Source organism: Achroia grisella, unplaced genomic scaffold (genome assembly GCF_030625045.1).
Source record: "Achroia grisella isolate CSIRO2021 unplaced genomic scaffold, CSIRO_AGI_Agris_v1 utg540, whole genome shotgun sequence".
Lineage (NCBI taxonomy): Eukaryota > Metazoa > Arthropoda > Insecta > Lepidoptera > Pyralidae > Achroia > Achroia grisella.
This window is the reverse complement of record NW_026712925.1, coordinates 643753-661599: the sequence shown is the minus strand read 5'-3', so window position 1 is coordinate 661599 and position 17847 is coordinate 643753. Positions and strand designations below refer to the sequence as shown.

The following is a 17847-nucleotide window of genomic DNA, read 5'->3' as shown; positions in this document are numbered from 1 at the left end:
CTTACACTGATGAAAAGACGTCACTTTTTTGTTAAAATTAACTATATAAATATAGTATGATTATTTTGTTATTCTAAAAAATTGTATTATTATTGTATTTAATAGATATTTTTTGAGTTATTTAATATAATGCAAATATGAAGAAAAACACTTATATCCTTCTAATATTATCTTTTATTTTCACATCGTATCTATATCTGAGTCTGAGTGCTCAATTTCGTCAATATGTGTGCCAATACTGTCTTTGTCTTCATCTTCAATAGGTAAGATAAATTTGGGCAAGTTGTTTTCCATAGTTAATCTGAACTGACAATGCTCAAATTCTGGTAATGACACAAATCTGAAATAATAATTGAAAGTCTTATGTGATGTGTGTATCTAAAGTATTAAAAAATAAAACGCCTATGCTATACATGATACATATGTAGCATACTCTGGCCTGGCACCAGTAGGGGATTATTTAATGAGGATGAAGTTAGGTCCAGTAACCAATTGTAGCATATTCACTAGATATTAAGCAAAATGGGTTCCAGGGCATGGAGGTCGACCTGATAGAATATGTTGATAGCAATTGGACCACTAGTAATGAGTATTCCATTACCAGCAATCACTTCTAACCCTAAGGTTGGTAACCCACAATCATTCAACAGACCGATCCAGGTAAAAATACAATAATCGCAGTCAGCACAGACATGGTGACAATGACATTCGACACATACAGATATGTCTGATTTACAATTAGTGGTTTGTTTCCATCTTTCCATCTTGGTTATGTATTTCAGTTGATCTCTGTGCACATCCAAGGTCAAAATTCAAAGAAGGATAATGATTGTTACCATGTGATTCACTGGATAATTACTAGATTGTGGCACTCAGTTAGCAAATTGTTGTTAGATTTCTTGTTTTGTCGTGTTTTCAGCATAGCTGCACTGTCCTATATGAATTTAACGTTAATGTTGTTAACACGTAACTTCTAAGTAGCACTTGCCGCCTCAGCCAGGACAAAACATTCACATTGAAATATCGAACTGTTTTTACACCGCGATATCTTTATGTTGAGGTCGAGGGAATGTGCTCCAGCTCCTGAACCATTCTGATTTTTGAAGCCATCTGTGTATGTATATGCGTAGTTCATTTACAGATTGGTCCCTTTCCTCCTGTTTCATATAGCTGACATAAATACAATACTATAACTATGATCATCAAGAAGAATGTACATAAAATGACAATGAAGAAAATATTGTAATTCTTAAATTTAAAATCAAAGAAACATACTTTTTGAATACAGTTAACTTCTGGTTAAGAGTCAGGTCCCCAAATTCTGTGAATATTGTCATATGTGGAAGTTCTGCATCGTCTTTGCCTGGTGCTATTTCTTTATTAATGTCTGGAGGATCTTGGCCAGAAATGAGCCATATGCCACATCCTGGTATCCACTGCCTAAAACCAACAACATATAATTATGATATTTCCTAAGAAACGAAAAAAAATCAGTAAAGTATAGATCGCATTTGCACACTGTGGATTCGGATTAAATAGTTTTGTGATGTTTTACCTCTGTATAAAGTAATCTATATTGGCGCGAACAAAAGATCACAAACAGTAATGGTGCAGTCAGAGAATGGAATACCGAAATTTTCTTCACCTTACTTCTAATGGCCGCAGGTTGGATTCGTCAATCACCTGTATTCATGTGTAGTGTATGTGATGTAGTGAGTGTTCTCTATGTAGATATACCATGTATGTATTTACAAAATAAATATACATGTATGTATATATATACAACTATAATATTTATATAAATTACCTAGTACCCATAATACACGCTCTGGTTAAATTTTTTGAACTTATTATCATTACATAGTAAATAAATTATGTATCTACTTAACAGACTTCAGTACTTACTCCAAGAACGGTATCACTTTTGTAGATTTCGAAAACATATGCGGTTTAAAAAAGTACCAAAGCAATGGTAAATATTCAGGTGGACAAGGTAATTTCTTCTTTTGTGTTATGTTAACTAGGTACATACAGTTGATATTCATCTACAAAATATAATATTATTTATTTAATTCATTTTAATGCACACATTACAAATACATAGTGTACAGTTGGCAAACTTAATACCATGCCGCATTTTGTACCAGTTTACCATTAGTTATATTTTTGCTCCCACAACAATTATTCTCAACACTATCTGTCATTGATAGATAGTGTTGAGAATAATTGTTGGCGGTGCAAACATAAAAACTAAATGCAACAAAATACCTATAAAGAAAACGTAAAATAAATAAGGGATACAATAATATACTATATTACTAAAATATATACATACAGTGGACCTCCGGTTAACCGACAAACGTTTTGCAGGGCAGTGTCGGACCATCGAAGTTTTCGGATTATAGAGTGCTGCCTAAGGGTCTCCTATAGTCCGGAAGTTTTTACAAAAGAGTACCTTGTAATCCTACAAAGTACAGATCCAATGATAAGATTCTATGTTATATATGTATGTATCTATGTGCACTCTGACGTATAAATCATACTTCATTATGTATGTCAACTACTAAATAATTCGTTACGATTTAGGCGATCTAAAATATCACATTTTTCTTTAAATGTCAGTGTTTTGTGATCTCGCTTCTGAGCTGATAGGTATACATGTGAATAAACAGTAAACAAAGAGCACATGTTATACTGCATCGCTATCTTCCATCACATGTGAGTAGTCAAATTCAAATTAAGCATTCATGATCAAAACAAATACCCTACGCGTCGAGTACGACAGTGGTGATGCAAACTAGTTCAAACTTGTTCAATCATGTATTACCGAAGATTGTCAAAAAAAATATTCAATAATAAATAATAGACCATGTCTGATTACAAGGGGGCTCGGGTTAGCGCGAATCCAATGTATATGTTAACAAAATTTACAAAATACTTAAATATAATATATAGTATTTTGTTTGTGTGATGTCGCCGTAAGAATAGCACCACCCCCTCTCTTCTCGTGGGTGTCGTAAAAGGCGACTAAGGGATTCACCGACCAGTGGACGCACAGCAGCGTTCTACTAACTAACATCACACCGCGATCGCCAACCCGCATGCCAAGCGTGGCGATTATGGCAATATCCCCCCAAATGGATTTACACCCAAGGCCCTGGCCCCCAGTCCCCGGTAGCCCCGCTAGTCTTGATCATGGTAGCGGTCATGGCAACGGCGGGGCAGGGGTCGCGAAGAATCCCCGGTTAAGACCAGGCTACCATAAACGACGACTGGCCCTGGCAACATAACGTCCAAACACTGCGGACCGACGAGAAGCTATTTGAACTGGAGGAAGAGTTGAGCGGATTGCACTGGCATATCGTGGGATTATCTCTGAAGTCCGAAGAATCTGCTATACTTCCGGGATGGCGGAAGGCGGTGTCGGGTTCCTCGTGCACAAGTCCCTTTTGAGTAATGTTATCAAGGTCGAGAGCATGTCGACTAGGGTAGCGTACATGATACTTAGAATAACCAAACTATTCTATTCTATTCTTAAAACGGTATTCGTTGAAGGTCATCCAAGTATACGCTCCAACTTCGACGCACTCCGACGATGAGGTTGAGGCTATATTTGAGGATATCTCCAGAGCCATACATAGTACAAAGACTCATTATAGCGTTATCGTGGGACTTCAACGCAAACTTGGGCAAACGAACGGTGATGAGCTAAGAGTGGGGCAATTTGGTATCGGTGACCGGACCATCCCAAGTCAAATGCTGGCTGACTTCATGGAGAGGGAGAGCCTCTTTATGATGAACTCCTTCAAGAAGACGGAACACCGGAAATGGACATGGATTAGTCCCGATGGTGCCACAAAAACGAGATAGATTTCATCTCGTCAACGAAAAGACAGATTTTCAATGATGTCTCTGTGATCAATACTGTCAAAATTGGGAGCGATCACCGGATGGTAAGAAGCACATTGAACCTGAATCTAAAACTCGAACGATCCCAACTGATGAAATCTCCGCTCCGCCCAACACCTATACAGATCCAAAACCACGAAAGCTTCCAGCTAGAATTGCAGCACCGTTTCGAATACCTTGGTGATTGCGTTGACGTGGATGATTACAACAACAGGTTCGTAGAAACTGTCTGTGCGGCTGGGTCTAAACACTTCAAAACCCGCCGCGCAGATAGAACCGGAAAAATATCTCTCTCTACCCTCAAACTGATGGATGAAAGGCGTAATAGGCGTTTCCGACTGATGCTTCCCAGTATAGGCAACTTAGCAGGCAGATCTCTAAATCCTTGACTCGTGACTTACTCCACTTTAACAGAAATTGTGTAAAGGAGGCTATTGAGAAAACCAAGGGCTCAAAAGTCTTTAACAGGGATCTGGCTCCCGACGACGAAAGATCCTAGAGCCAAATTAACCCGACACTATACCGAAGATATCCCGGACGTCAGCCTGTACGAAATTAGTATGGCTCTGAAACAACTTAAAAACAACAAGGCGCCGGGCGGTGGTGGAGTCACCGCTGAGCTTCTGAAGGCTGGAGGTAGACCTGTTCTACAAATCCTTCAGAACCTATTCAACTCCGACATCCCCGAGGGCAGAACGCCTCAAGCGTGGCAAAGGGGTGTGGTGGTTCTATTCTTCAAGAAGGGAGATAAATCGCTTCTGAAGAATTTCAGACCCATAACACTGCTGAGCCATGTTTATAAGTTTTCGAGAGTCGAATTAAATCGTCTCGCACGCAGGTTTGATGAATTCCAGCCTTCCGAACAAGCCGGGTTCCGAAAAGGCTTCAGTACCATAGAACACATTCATACGCTATGGCAGGTAATTCAGAAGACCGAAGAATACAACCTGCCACTTTGCTTGGCGTTTGTGAACTATGAAAAAGTCTTTGATTCGATCGAGACGTGGGTGGTGCTATAGTCTCTCCAGCGATGCCAAATTGACTATCGATATATCGAAGCGTTGAAATGTCTGTACGCAAACGCCACTATGTCAGTTCGCCTTCACGACCAGAGTTTGAAGCCTATCCAACTGCAGCGAGGTGGTGGCAAGGCGATGTTATATCGCCAAAGCTGTTAACCGCCGCGTTGGAAGATGTCTTCAAGCTTCTGGACTGGAGCGGACTGGGCATGAACATTAACGGCGAGTATATCAATCACCTTCGATTTGCCGACGATATCGTAGTCATAGCTGAGACCTTGGAAGACCTTAGAACAATGCTCGAAGACCTCAGTAGAGTCTCACAAGGAGTAGGTCTTAAAATGAACATGGACAAGACGAAAATCATGTGAAACGCCCATGTTGTACCTGCTCCCGTAAAAATCGAAGATTCTATACTCGAAATTGTCGATCACTACATATATCTAGGGCAAACTATCCAGCTAGGTAGGTCCAATTTCGAGAAATAGATCAATCGTCGAATCCAGATAATATCGTTCGTCCAGATAATATCTTTTCGTCCAGATTACCGCAGTGTCTTAAGACGAAGTTTTACGACCAATGAGTGTTGCCAGTGACGACATACGGCACAGAGACGTGGTCGCTAACTATGGGCCTCATGCATAAGCTCAAAGTCACTCAGAGAGCAATGGAAGAAACACATATGTATATAATAGTCACGGCAATTCAATAGAATTGAGAGAAGAGAAAAATTGATAAATATTGCCATAAATTTAGAGAATATTCCCTTAATTTGTGCTTTGAAGAAAATTTATTTGTAGATCTTGATATCAAGAAGTAAGTCATTCAAAAAGTTTATAGCCTGAACGGTGAAGGCCTAGTGGACGAAACCGGACAAAGGAGCTGAATACAGAGCTTGGTATTGCCCCCATAATAATGAAATTACTGTTACCATAATAGGGAGATTTTGGACTGTTCTGATTGAATAAAGGGTAAATTGTACATTGTACTTCTACATCAATCAAAATGTTGAAATAAATTACTGTATACTATATTATATATGAATAAAATGTTTTATATATAAAACTTAATAATTTTAATTTTACATAAAATAACACAATAACTGCCTACATCTTGGGTATTGTTAGAAATAGGACTATGTTAGCACTATTGCTGGCAATGCACTTTGAATTCAACCTCCTTGCAGTGTCCCCTAGGAATTATGGTTAATTTGGGGCAATATGCTAATTGGTCTTATTCTCATCCTTCCATCCATCACTAGTGCTTACTAATGTAGGATGGCTAACCATTCTGTCATCATAAAGAAAAAAATACATACCACTGTCATCCGTTTACCAGTTGCTGGAAATGTCCATGGCAAAAAATGAACTTTGGGAACATTATTTAATACTTTGAAATCAAACAAAAGTTGGAATAAGGCTGGAGTTGACTTGTGTTTGGTGAACTGTATTTCATTATCTGTAAGAAACTGTAATAAGTAAAGAAACAATTTTTTTTAATCACATACTAACAGTGCTTGCCGTTTCATCTGCGTTAAATTTATTGCCTATTATCAACCCATCCTGGCTTGTTCTATGCAATAACACACATATATTATACATAGAAAGCTTCCTCTTGATTCACTATATGTTGTTGAAAGTTGCATTAAAATTTAGAGATTTTAATGCAACAAATTATATAGTAAAATAAATATTATAGTAATATAAGCTATATTACTGTAACATTTCATTAAAATACATTCAGTAGCTTTTCCATGATAAAGTAACAAATATCTGTCCATCACACTAACAAACTTCCGCTTTATAATTTTAGTAAGATAAATTTTGATATACTATAACACTGTTAACAAAACAAATTAATTTATTATATCACAAATATTTCCATCAAATAAATGATACATTCCAATTATACTTACTTCATAATGATAACCAGGCATTGTAATAAAAAGATCTGGCCTTCCTAATTGATTTGTTGTATTGTGAAATATAATAGTGTTCATTAAATGTTTTATAAATGATAAGCCAGGCATAGACCCCACTATTTTAACTACTCTATCTGAAAAAAAAACAATTTTAAAATTGCAAATACTCAAAGATTCTTTAAGTTTAATGTGTTAATTAAGTTAAGTTAAATATAGATTGTCCTCTGAAAAACATTACGTTTTTTGCAAATTAAACATGATGGTCTAAGAAATATTATTTTTTCAATAGTGTCAACCAACACAACCCATTAGTACAGGTGAAATCAACATTGAAATATATATTGAGTATTAAGTAGTATTTGTTAATATACAATTAGAAATACTTGCCATTATTATCAGTAGCTAAATCACCTAATAAATCTTTAATTCTAGTGCCTTGATCCATTTTGTCTTTAAAAGCCAATTTCCACATGCCAAAGAAATCAGCTATTTTATAGGTACATTTATCAGGGTACTGAGTCTGCAACAGCTGTCAATATAAACACATATATTTACAAAATAAGGACAAGTTTTGCAAGTAGCTTTCATTTCTGTCGTACACACTATTGGGGTATGGTATATGACATCACTGAGGGTTTTCTGTAAGGATTAATATTTATTACACTAACATTATATGCTGGTGATCTACCAGTGAAAGATGATGAGCATGAAGTCAGATTAGTTTGCTTATATTAATAAAGCTACTAGGAATTACCCACTATCATGCATGTAGGTCAGCTACTCATCTTCATTACTTACAATTTCCACTGTAGGTTTAGCTCTCGAGGAAGATAAACAAATTTCTATTGTTTTCATAGTTATGAAAAGCTATAGAGAGCACTACAAATTGCTTATGATTCAACTAAATAGATATATATCATAGATACACATGTATGAAACAATACTTACATGTATATGAGATGAAAAGTGATTCAATGATTCAAACATATAAATATGATTAATTTCAGAGTCAAGTAATTCTTTACTTAAATATCCTAATCCAGGATTCACTTCCACCACTGGTGATTTATTATCTATGTATTTATTAAGTGTATCAGCTATTACTTTAGCTGTATTTTTGTTTATTAAATACATGCTTTCTGGCGTTTTATATTTTTTTAAAAGACCTTTCGGTAACTGGTCTTTTAAGCATTTATATTCAGGTACGTTGTCTATATAATGTAGTACGTCGGTAGCCGGTGTTATCACAGATTGCTTGTTTTGTTTGTCTAATTTATGTATAAATCTCAATAAATGTTTTTGAGGTTTATGTTTTAAGATAACCACTGGTTTGTGAAATTTTACAGCAAACATTTTATATTACTATAATATTGGTTTTATACTTGTTAATAAACAGAATGATATAGATATCACCAGAAAACCAAATATAACCAAACAGCTTGGAACTATAAGCCAAAGTAAGAACGTAATTTGAAAAATATATACAAACAATTACGAAGACCGGACAATTTTTTTTTTCCATATTCATCCATCTCCTTTTCAGTGATGGAACAGGCAAAGATCCTTAGACCGTACAGCCTAGTCTACGTTTAAACTTCTTCATATTTGAACAAGTGATGAGGCTAAAGGCCAATTCTTATGTATGTTTATTCATTATGTTTTAATTCGTGTTCAAAATTTAAGTCTTATCCATATATATTAAGTATCAATTATTTAAAGTTCAATCAATATTGAAGTAAGGTATAAATATATAAAGAGTTGACAAGTTTTTTTTTTTCTCTGGTGGTATGGCATTCACCCTGATTTTAGGGTATTTCGCCAAAAACAAAACGGGGAAACGTCATTAATTTATATCTAGCAACGAAAATTTTGTAGCATAGAGATAAGGATTAGGTTAGGAAATTATATAGGATACGATATTTACAAATAATATACATACAATACGGAACACATTATATTAAATTTTAATACTATTTAAATATATAAATTCAGCTAAAATTTTATAAATAATAGGATCATTGGAAAAAGAAGAGTTGTAATAGAGGTAGGGAAAGGGATACGGATGGATCTGAGATGTTTTAAAAAGGAGGAGTGATCAAGATCCGGACATGAGAAAAAAATGTGATTTAGATCAACCACTTCAGTACCGCAGGTACAACAGGAACTTTCTACAATACCAAGTTTATAAAGGTGAGACGGTGTGCACACGTGACCAAGACGCATACGAGTTAATATAGTTGTCGCGGTCTTCCCGAGCTTTATCCCACAAAACCAGGGCTTTATAGGAATGTCGTGTTGTACCTGACAGTAAAGGTTTCCTTTCGTTTTACTACTGTTCTGCCAATATTCCTTCCAAGATTTATTAAGATACAACTTTGGAAGACACGCTAGGTCATTGTAATAGTTTTTATAAGGAAACATATCTCCACAAAGCACAGCTTCCTTCGCAATTTGGTCTGCCCTATTATTTCCTGGAATACCAGAATGTCCCGGTAGCCAAGCAAAAGAAACGGAATATTATTTTAATGTACAAAGTTGAAGTTTTTCTCGTATATCGTAAATAGTAGAATGAAGTGATTTCGATTTTAAAGGATATTTGGCTAACGCTTGTAGTGAAGACATTGAGTCAGTAAAAATGATTGCTTTTTGTAATTTCATTATATGTACATATTCTATTGCTTTTAAAATACCCATACATTCCCCAGTAAACACCGATGACTCTGGTGGAAGTTTAATTTTTTGAACGATATTATACTGTACGTGATATTTCACCAACACCTACACAACTACAATTATTTGATTTTGAGGCGTCTGTGAAAATGCAATGCCATCCATTCCATTGTGTGTCTATTATAAATTTGAATTTAGCTGCCTGTTCCGTATCATTTTTGTAAATTCCTATGTCATAATAAATGTTAGGGCATAAATTCAGAGATTCATATGAGCATTTATAGACTGGAGAACAAGAGGAACTAAACATTGGTGCAGATATTCCTTTATATTTTTCAAAGCTTTTTATTAAACACGGAGGTTTTTTGTGTATCCAATAAGAAGATGAGGTAACATACTGATGTATTTGTGGAAGTTTTAAGATAAGTGGATGGTTAGACAACTGTAAGCAGCGAACATGAAAACGATCAGCTAGATATTGTCTTCTTAAATCTAGAGGTGGATCTACAATTTCAACCTGTAAAGCATTGATTGGGCTTGATTTCATTGCTCCGGATATAATTCTCAAAGCTTTGGATTGTATTAGGTCCAGTTTCTTAAAGGCAAAAGAACTTCCCGGCGCTAACAAAAAAGTTCCATAATCAAGGACGCTCCTTATAAGGCCATTATACGCTAGTTTTAAAGAATACGGATGTGCTCCCCACCATACACCTGCTAGACATCTAAGAATATTTAGATTTCGTTCGCATTTAGCAGAAATATAATTACAGTGGGATAAACCAGTTAATTTATTATCTAAGACGATGCCTAAAAATTTAATCTCTGTTTTAACCGGGATGTAACAACTATCATAGAAAACCTTAACTTGCGGTGGTGATCGCATTCTTGTAAATAGTACTACACTACTTTTCGATACAGAAAGTTCGAGACCATTTGCGTCTAACCATAATTTCAACAAGTCAAGATTATCAGACAATTTTTGAGAGGCAGATTGAATTGAATGATCTATTAAATAAATTAATAGGTCATCCGCGTATTGCAATACTTTAACGGATTTGCTAAGAGATGTTTCAAGGTCATATGTATATATATTAAATAGTATATATATTAAAATTGGACTAAGTACTGATCCCTGAGGCAGACCTTTCCATACTGATCTGGATAGTTTGTTATCATCACCTAAATCCAATTTTATTGTTCTCTCTGACAAAATATTAATAATAAAATTAGCAAGCATAAATGGAATATTCAAGGCTATCAATTTAGTTCTAAGAATTGTAATTAGGACGTTGTCATAGGTAGAACTAATATCCAAGAAAGCTGATAAAATCAACACATTTTGCGAAAATGCTATGTGAATATCTGAGGTTAAAATACTAACGTTATCTAACGTACCTCTACCCTTCCTAAATCCAAACTGGTTTGGTGAAAGTAAGTTATTACTTTCTACAAACCACTCCAGACGATTTTTCACCAAGTGTTCAGCCAATTTCAGTAATACCCATGAAAGTGCTATTGGGCGATAAGAAGAGGGCTCCGAAGGTGTTACTGAATTAATTAAATCTAAAAAGTAAACTAGTGTTGTATCATTAGAATTTTTAACGGTTTTTTTTGTACGGTATACCGTCCTTTCCCGGTGCAGAATCTTTAATATGTGATAATACCCCTTTAAATTCAATAAGACTAAAAGGGGAATCGAGTTTCGATAATTGGGTTGGTGGAGAAAGCTGATTATGATATTCTGGAACGTAACTAGGTGCAAGGCGGTCTAAAAATTCGACTGCTAATTTTGAATCCATTATGGAAAGCGATGTGTGTCCGGTATATACAGATCTAAATCTTTTAATATTATTCCAAACGACAGAGAGGTTAACTTCGGGACAGATTGAGGAACAAAACTTTCTCCAACCTTCCAACTTCTTTTTTTTTAGTAGTTTCCGGGTGGAACGAGATATTTCACAATAAATTTCATAGTTTTCTGATGTCATATACTTCTTCTTCTTCTTCTTTTAGTTTAAATGGCTTCCACCAAATGAGGTCGGTGATTTTGCCAACGTCGTGGTTTGGGAGACACAGTGGTGTGGTTTACGGTTTTCTTGACTGTGTTCGTAGAAAGGACTGTTTCAGTTGGCTGAGAATGTTAAGAATAAGGACAACACAACACATGTTAGCTTACAATTAAAATAGTGGTTGAGTAAAATACATGTATAATAAAATATATGTAACAGGTTGACAGACATGACATAGACAAGGATTTTAAAATATGGGGAATATATACAAAGGGGGTTATATTTTTATATATACCGAACTGGACGGTAGGGAAAAAAATAAAATTATAATGTAAAAATTTGACGTTCATAAGCGGCTAAAATGTCCTACATGAATAAATGATTTTTGAATTTGAATTTGAATTTGAATTTGAATATATTATTGACAGCAATAAATTTGGCTAGTATTTTAACTAGAGGGGAGTGGGCCAGTGTTAAAAGAAAAGGAATATTAATAGGTCTGGCAATATTACGGGGGAGCATATCGTAGAGTGGAACTGACAGGTTTTGACATGTGAAAAATATGTGCTCCAATGTCCCTTCGTCTAGGCCACATTCACAGAGAGAGTGGTCCCGAACTCTGATTTTAAAAAGAAAAGTGGTAGTACATATATGTCCTAGTCGGAGGCGGCATATAACTGAAGTAACCCATTTGTCTAGTGAGCGCTGGGAGAAGAACCATGGTTTGGAGAGTATTTCCGGTTGAATGCTTCCATAATACTTTCCTTTTTCCAGTCTCGTTTTTTGCCATAGGTGGTGCCATGCCTTTTTTTTTTTTTTTTTAACGTGTGGAAAATCTTCAAAAGACCGTCACCCCGCCGGAGGGAGGGCGGGGCGGTGTGTGAGATTTGTACTCACCAAAAACCACACGGTGTACCTACGAGCGCCTATGCCGGAGCCAGGGGATTCGCAAGTGTAGATGTTGTAGGGCAGGCCCCATCTCGTTTTGTGGTTAGGGCGACCTATTTCGCCCTACTCCATTGTGGAGGCGTGTGGGTACACGCGCACACCTCCGGGGCCTTTGGATTGGGGGGACTGCCTCCCTCAAGGCAGTCACCCCGGCCCCAGTGGGGGATAGAGGGGGGCGGAGTTGGATACGCCCCCACCTCTAGGCCTGGCTCTTCTGCGGCGGAGGGAAGCGGGACGATCTGACTCCCGGTCCCTTTCCGCCGCCTCCTTCCGCGAGATAACTTCCTCGCAGAAGGAGCTCACCGCCAGCCACGATCTCTCGCTACTGATCATCCTCCGAACTAAATTCGGCAGCGAGAGATCGTCCCCCACTATTCGTGTGAGGACACGGCGCTCACTCTCAAACGCTGGACATATTTCCAGCGTGTGTTGCGCCGTGTCCTCAACACCTCCGCACTCGTGGCAGCCGGTCGTCAGCTCCTTCCTCGCCACATGACACAGATACCGCCCGAAGCAACCGTGCCCGGACAATATCTGTGTCATGCGGTACGTCAGTGGCCATCGCCTACTTATCCACCTTTTGAGGATGGAACGGACAGCCTCGACGGTCCTCAGGCCGGCCGATGGACTGGCCAGCCTTTCTCTCCACCTGATCCTGAGGATCCGCCGAAAGTCGGACCTCCGCGCTCCAATCTCGTGGCCAGCGGGTGCCTCCCCCATGGAACGTCGCTCCGCGCGCCAGTGATACACTGACGCGTGGAGCTCCGCTACCAAGTCCCACGGAGGAGACTCCGCCAGCAGACAGGGCCATGGAAGGTGGTGCCATACCTGCATCAACTGAGGCTTTGCCTGTGCTCGTAGATCACGAGCATAACATTTGTTATGAGTGGTATTGCCCATACTCACCGCTTGTCTGGCCCACGAGTCAACTGACTCGTTCCCTATTATTCCCGAGTGGCTAGGAATCCATGCTAGAGCAACATTTATACCAGAGTTATGACATTTGTAGAGACTTTGTCGTATTTCCAAGGATATAATAGAGTTGTTTTTGGCATGGAATGGATACTTCTGGATATCTTGTAAGCAACTTAGAGAGTCTGATAAGATTAGGGTTTTATTAATTTGGTGGGATTCTACGTATAAAACAGCTTCTAAAACGGCGATAGATTCTCCAGTAAAAATCGATGTGGGAGGAGGACATTTAAAACTGAGCAGTATATTGTATTTAGGGATCCATACTGCAGCGCCAGTGTTGTCGTCATTAGACAACTTGGACGCGTCAGTATAAACGAGAACCCAATCTCTAAAGTATTCCTCTATAATTTTATTAAAATCCTGATTTGCTGTAATGCTGTGTTTTTGGATATTAAAGTTTAAATGCACTGTGGGGTGAAAAATTAAGGAATTATAATCATATTCAAAGATAGGGTTGCGATGTGTTCTAATGATTGAGTAAGGCAAGGCTTTAATTGTGTGGAAACTCTTGAGGATTGGTGAAGGGTCCTTACGCGACCAATAAGCGGATGTGGAGGCTAGGTCTGACAGGGTTTCTAAAGCTGCGACCAAAGGATGGTCGTTGTACTGGTAAGCATTTAGGAAGAATCTATCTGAAAGGAATTGTCTGCGAAGTTGGAGGGGAGGATCTACACATTCTACTTAGACTGCGTTATTAGGTGAAGATTTCATTGCACCCAGAACTAATCGTAGGCACCTTGATTGGATTCTGTCAAGTTTTGCCAAGGCAATTTTATTGCATGGTTTTAGCAGGAAACATCCGTAATCAAAGGCTCCTAACTATGAAGTTGTACAGAAGCTTCTGACTATAGGTATGAGACCCCCAACGAACTCCAGAGAGAGCTTTCAGTACGTTAATTGCACTCTCACACTTATTAGAGATGTAAGTGAGATGATGGAGACCAGAGAGTTTAGAGTTTAGAATGATACCGAGAAATTTAACCTTGTCTTCGGTTTTGATATTCTGACCATTAAGAGAAAGATGTATACGGGGAATTTGTCTCTTCCGGGTGAATACAACAGCCGTACATTTGGGTACGGAGAGAGCTAGGCCGTGATCCTCTAGCCATTGGTGTAAATACCACAAGGCATTATTGAGGCCAGAGACAATTCCAGGCAGGGAGTCGGAAGCTAAATATAAGGCAATGTCATCAGCATATTGTAATGTATTGCAGAAGCAGGAAACAGATGTCTCTAGATCGCAGGTGTAAAGATTAAAAAGGAGGGGGCTCAAGACGGAGCCCTGAGGAAGGCCTTTCCAGACCAGTCTTGGAGGATGGAGAGAGCCTTGAAAGCGCAAAGAGATAGATCTGGCCATAAAGAGATTGCATATGATGTTGGTCAGTCTCGCAGGGATACTCAGCTTTTGCAATTTTTGCCTGAGTATTGGAAGCTGGACATTATCCTACGCAGATGAGACGTCTAGAAAGACGCCTATAAGATGCTGATTTTTGGAGAAGGCAAGTCGGATTTCGTTGGTGAGAATACTGAGACTATCAATAGTTCCTCTTCCACGTCTGAATCCAAATTGGCTGTTCGGTAGAAGGTTTTTGTTCTCTAAAATCCACTCAAGCCTATTTTTTAATAAGTGTTCCATGATTTTTGCCAGAACCGAGGAGAGAGCAATAGGTCTGTACGAACTGGCATCAGATGCATCCTTACCAGGCTTTAGAATGGGAACCACGATTTGGGTTTTCCAAGATTCCGGTACATTTCCTGATACAAAGACGGCATTCAATATTTCCAGTAACTTCTTTTTCGCAGAAATAGAGATCCTATGGATGAAGGAGTAAGGAATACCATCTATACCAGGGGATGAGTCTCTAAGGTGGTCGAGAGTGCAGCACAGCTCCGGGTATGAGAAGGGTTCGTCCATTCTATCATTTGACACAGGAGGGGATGGTATTGGGAGGAAGTCTTGGGAGGGGGCGAATGGAGGAGCTAAATTGTTATACAGATTATTAAGCCATGGCAGAGGGTCATTAGAAGTAGCTTCCACGCTAGTACATCCCTTGCGGAATGAATTTAACTTCTTCCAGACTACTGAAGGATGTGTTCGTGGGGATAAAATTCGCAAAATTTCTGCCATCCTATCTTTTTTTTTTAGCTAAGAGTCATTTTGTGCTAGCACAATTTTTGCGAAAAGCCAAATAGTTGTCCATCGTTAGGTTTAGTGCGTATGTGTTTTCGGCATCTTTTCGCTGTTTAACGGATGTGGTGCACTCATTATCCCACCATGGTGGAGAGCAGATTTTATTTATTGTCGAGTTTTTGATGGGAATTGAGTCGTCAGCAGCTGACATAAGACATGATATAAATTGGTCATAATTTTGCAAAAAGTTGTGATCATTGTTTGGAGGGAGGAGAGTCAGTTTTTGGTCAAGGAGAGCAGAATACTTTTCCCAGTCAGCATTAGGTAGTCGGTATTTCAGAAGAGGTTGGGGAGCAGGGGTGCGAGGGAAAGTGGAGTTAATTATGGTAATATTTATGGGTAGATGATCACTACTATATGAGTTTGGAAGGATGTGCCAGATAAGTTTATTTATCAAAGTTGGGGATGCAAGACTAAGGTCAGGGGAGCTCGGGTTTTGGGTAGGGGCAATGCGTCGAGTAGCGGATCCATCATTCAGTACGCAGAGATTCAGGTCATCAAGTAAGTCCAGCAGGGAAGAGGACAGTGGGTCATTAAAATGTGATCCCCACATAGTGTGATGGCAATTAAAATCACCAAGCACAATGAGAGGGGAAGGGATAGTACCTAGGATAGTTTGCAACTCTGAGATGTGAGAATAATTTGGGTGAGGGATATAAATAGACACAAAAGAGATATTGAGTACTCTTACTGCTACAATTTGGGAGCCAGGGCTATGAGAAGGTATGGTAATTTGTGTAAAGGGAAAGGATTTACATACTAATAGGGCGGAACCCGCCCAACCATCATCCCTGTCATCCCGGAGAACAGCATGACCTGATACCCGAAATGGAGTGCCAGGTTTTAGCCATGTCTCCGAGATGGCAGTGACAACAGGTTTATAGTGATTAAGAAGGTAAATGAGATCAGACTTCTTGTTTCTGATACTTCTAACGTTCCACTGTAGGACTGACTGGTCCATTATTAACAATTAACTTTGTGAGGAGCTGTTGAACAAGGATAGTGACATTGGGCGGTAAGGCTTCAGAGAATTTAGAGATAATGTTTATTAAGGTGCAAGTAAGTCATTCAATTAAGTTATCATTAGGAGTGGGAAGAGGAGTGGTTTCTATGTACTTCTGGTTGTCTGTTAAAGCGCCGAGAGGAGCATGAGGACGAGGGGAGTTATAAACTGTTTTGCGATAAGATACTGTTTTCTGAGGGGAGGAGTAGGGTGACTGCAGAGGGGGGTGGTCATATAATTGAGCGATAGAAGCCTGCGAGGGATACATATTGGACTGAGGTGTAGATGTCATATCAGCATAGGAGCGCCTAGGGACAGGGAATCTGGCTGAAGCTTCCATGTGGCTAATGTTATATTCAACCATAACAATTTTAATATTTTTTTGTCTAATGTGTTCAGGGCATGTCGAATTAGTGGCTATATGGTTACCATCACATAATACACAGAATGGTTGCTCTTCTTTTTTGTCACACAAACATCACCGGAATGTTGACCTCCACATTGGAAACATCTAGGCTGTGATCGGCACTGTGTTTTTATGTGACCAAACCTGCAGCAGTTACGGCACTGGATGGTAGGGAGATTGTAGGGAGTCACTGGGAGAGAGGTATAGAAACAATAAACTTTTTCAGGAAGAATTTGTCCCTCAAAGGTTAGTACTACTGTAGTGGATGGATCCCAGCTAACACTATTGTCTGGTTTTCGAGATTTAATATTAAGACTTCTGGCTCTAATAACTTGACCACAACTAGTTGGGGATTTTAAGTTTTCAAGTAGTTCTTCCAATGTCCAGTCTGTGGGAATATTGCGTATGACACCCATCCGGGATACTTGAAATTTAGGAATTACTCCACTATAGTTATTATTTGATAAGATTGGGTTACTTACAAAGTTATTGGCGTCAGAGTGGGAAGAGAATTCTACAGAAATTTTGTTTCTACCCAAGGCTTTGATGCCTTCTTCTTTAATTCCAGGGATATTGTGTTTATGAATGAATTGTGCAAACCTAAGAAGTCGGATAGAATAGCCGGCAGATACGTCTGGTTCCACTCTACTGACATGAACTGAAAATGGCCCTGAGTCTGTACTTCTATATTTAAACTGTGCATCACTTTCAAAACCAGGTTTCGTATAAACTGATTGAATAGAGTTAGAAAGTGATTTTGTTTTTTTTCCATCAATTGCAGGTGTAGAGTCGTCTG

At 38.5% G+C, this 17847-nt stretch overlaps 1 protein-coding gene across 1 annotated transcript; it reads right to left on the bottom strand.

Moving 5' to 3' along the window:
* Nucleotides 1–12: 12 nt before the first annotated feature.
* Nucleotides 13–8579, bottom strand: LOC131847562 (dimethyladenosine transferase 2, mitochondrial). Its single transcript, XM_059197147.1, has 7 exons — nucleotides 7798–8579; nucleotides 7237–7378; nucleotides 6844–6983; nucleotides 6247–6396; nucleotides 1906–2045; nucleotides 1276–1440; nucleotides 13–340 (listed from the first exon to the last, which is right to left on the bottom strand). The coding sequence occupies exons 1-7, from the start codon at nucleotides 8200–8202 to the stop codon at nucleotides 181–183; spliced, it is 1302 nt and encodes a 433-aa protein (XP_059053130.1). The 5' UTR covers nucleotides 8203–8579; the 3' UTR covers nucleotides 13–180.
* Nucleotides 8580–17847: the final 9268 nt, after the last annotated feature.

Bases quoted from the DNA above. Each gene is read 5' to 3' on its own strand.
- LOC131847562 (XM_059197147.1), bottom strand. From the start codon at position 8,202: ATGTTTGCTGTAAAATTTCACAAACCAGTGGTTATCTTAAAACATAAA. The intron at 6,984-7,236 runs GCAAGTATTTCT...TTTTTTTTTCAG, and splicing joins TTTAGCTACTGATAATAATG to ATAGAGTAGTTAAAATAGTG. The intron at 341-1,275 runs GTATGTTTCTTT...TTATTATTTCAG, and splicing joins AAGTTAACTGTATTCAAAAA to ATTTGTGTCATTACCAGAAT.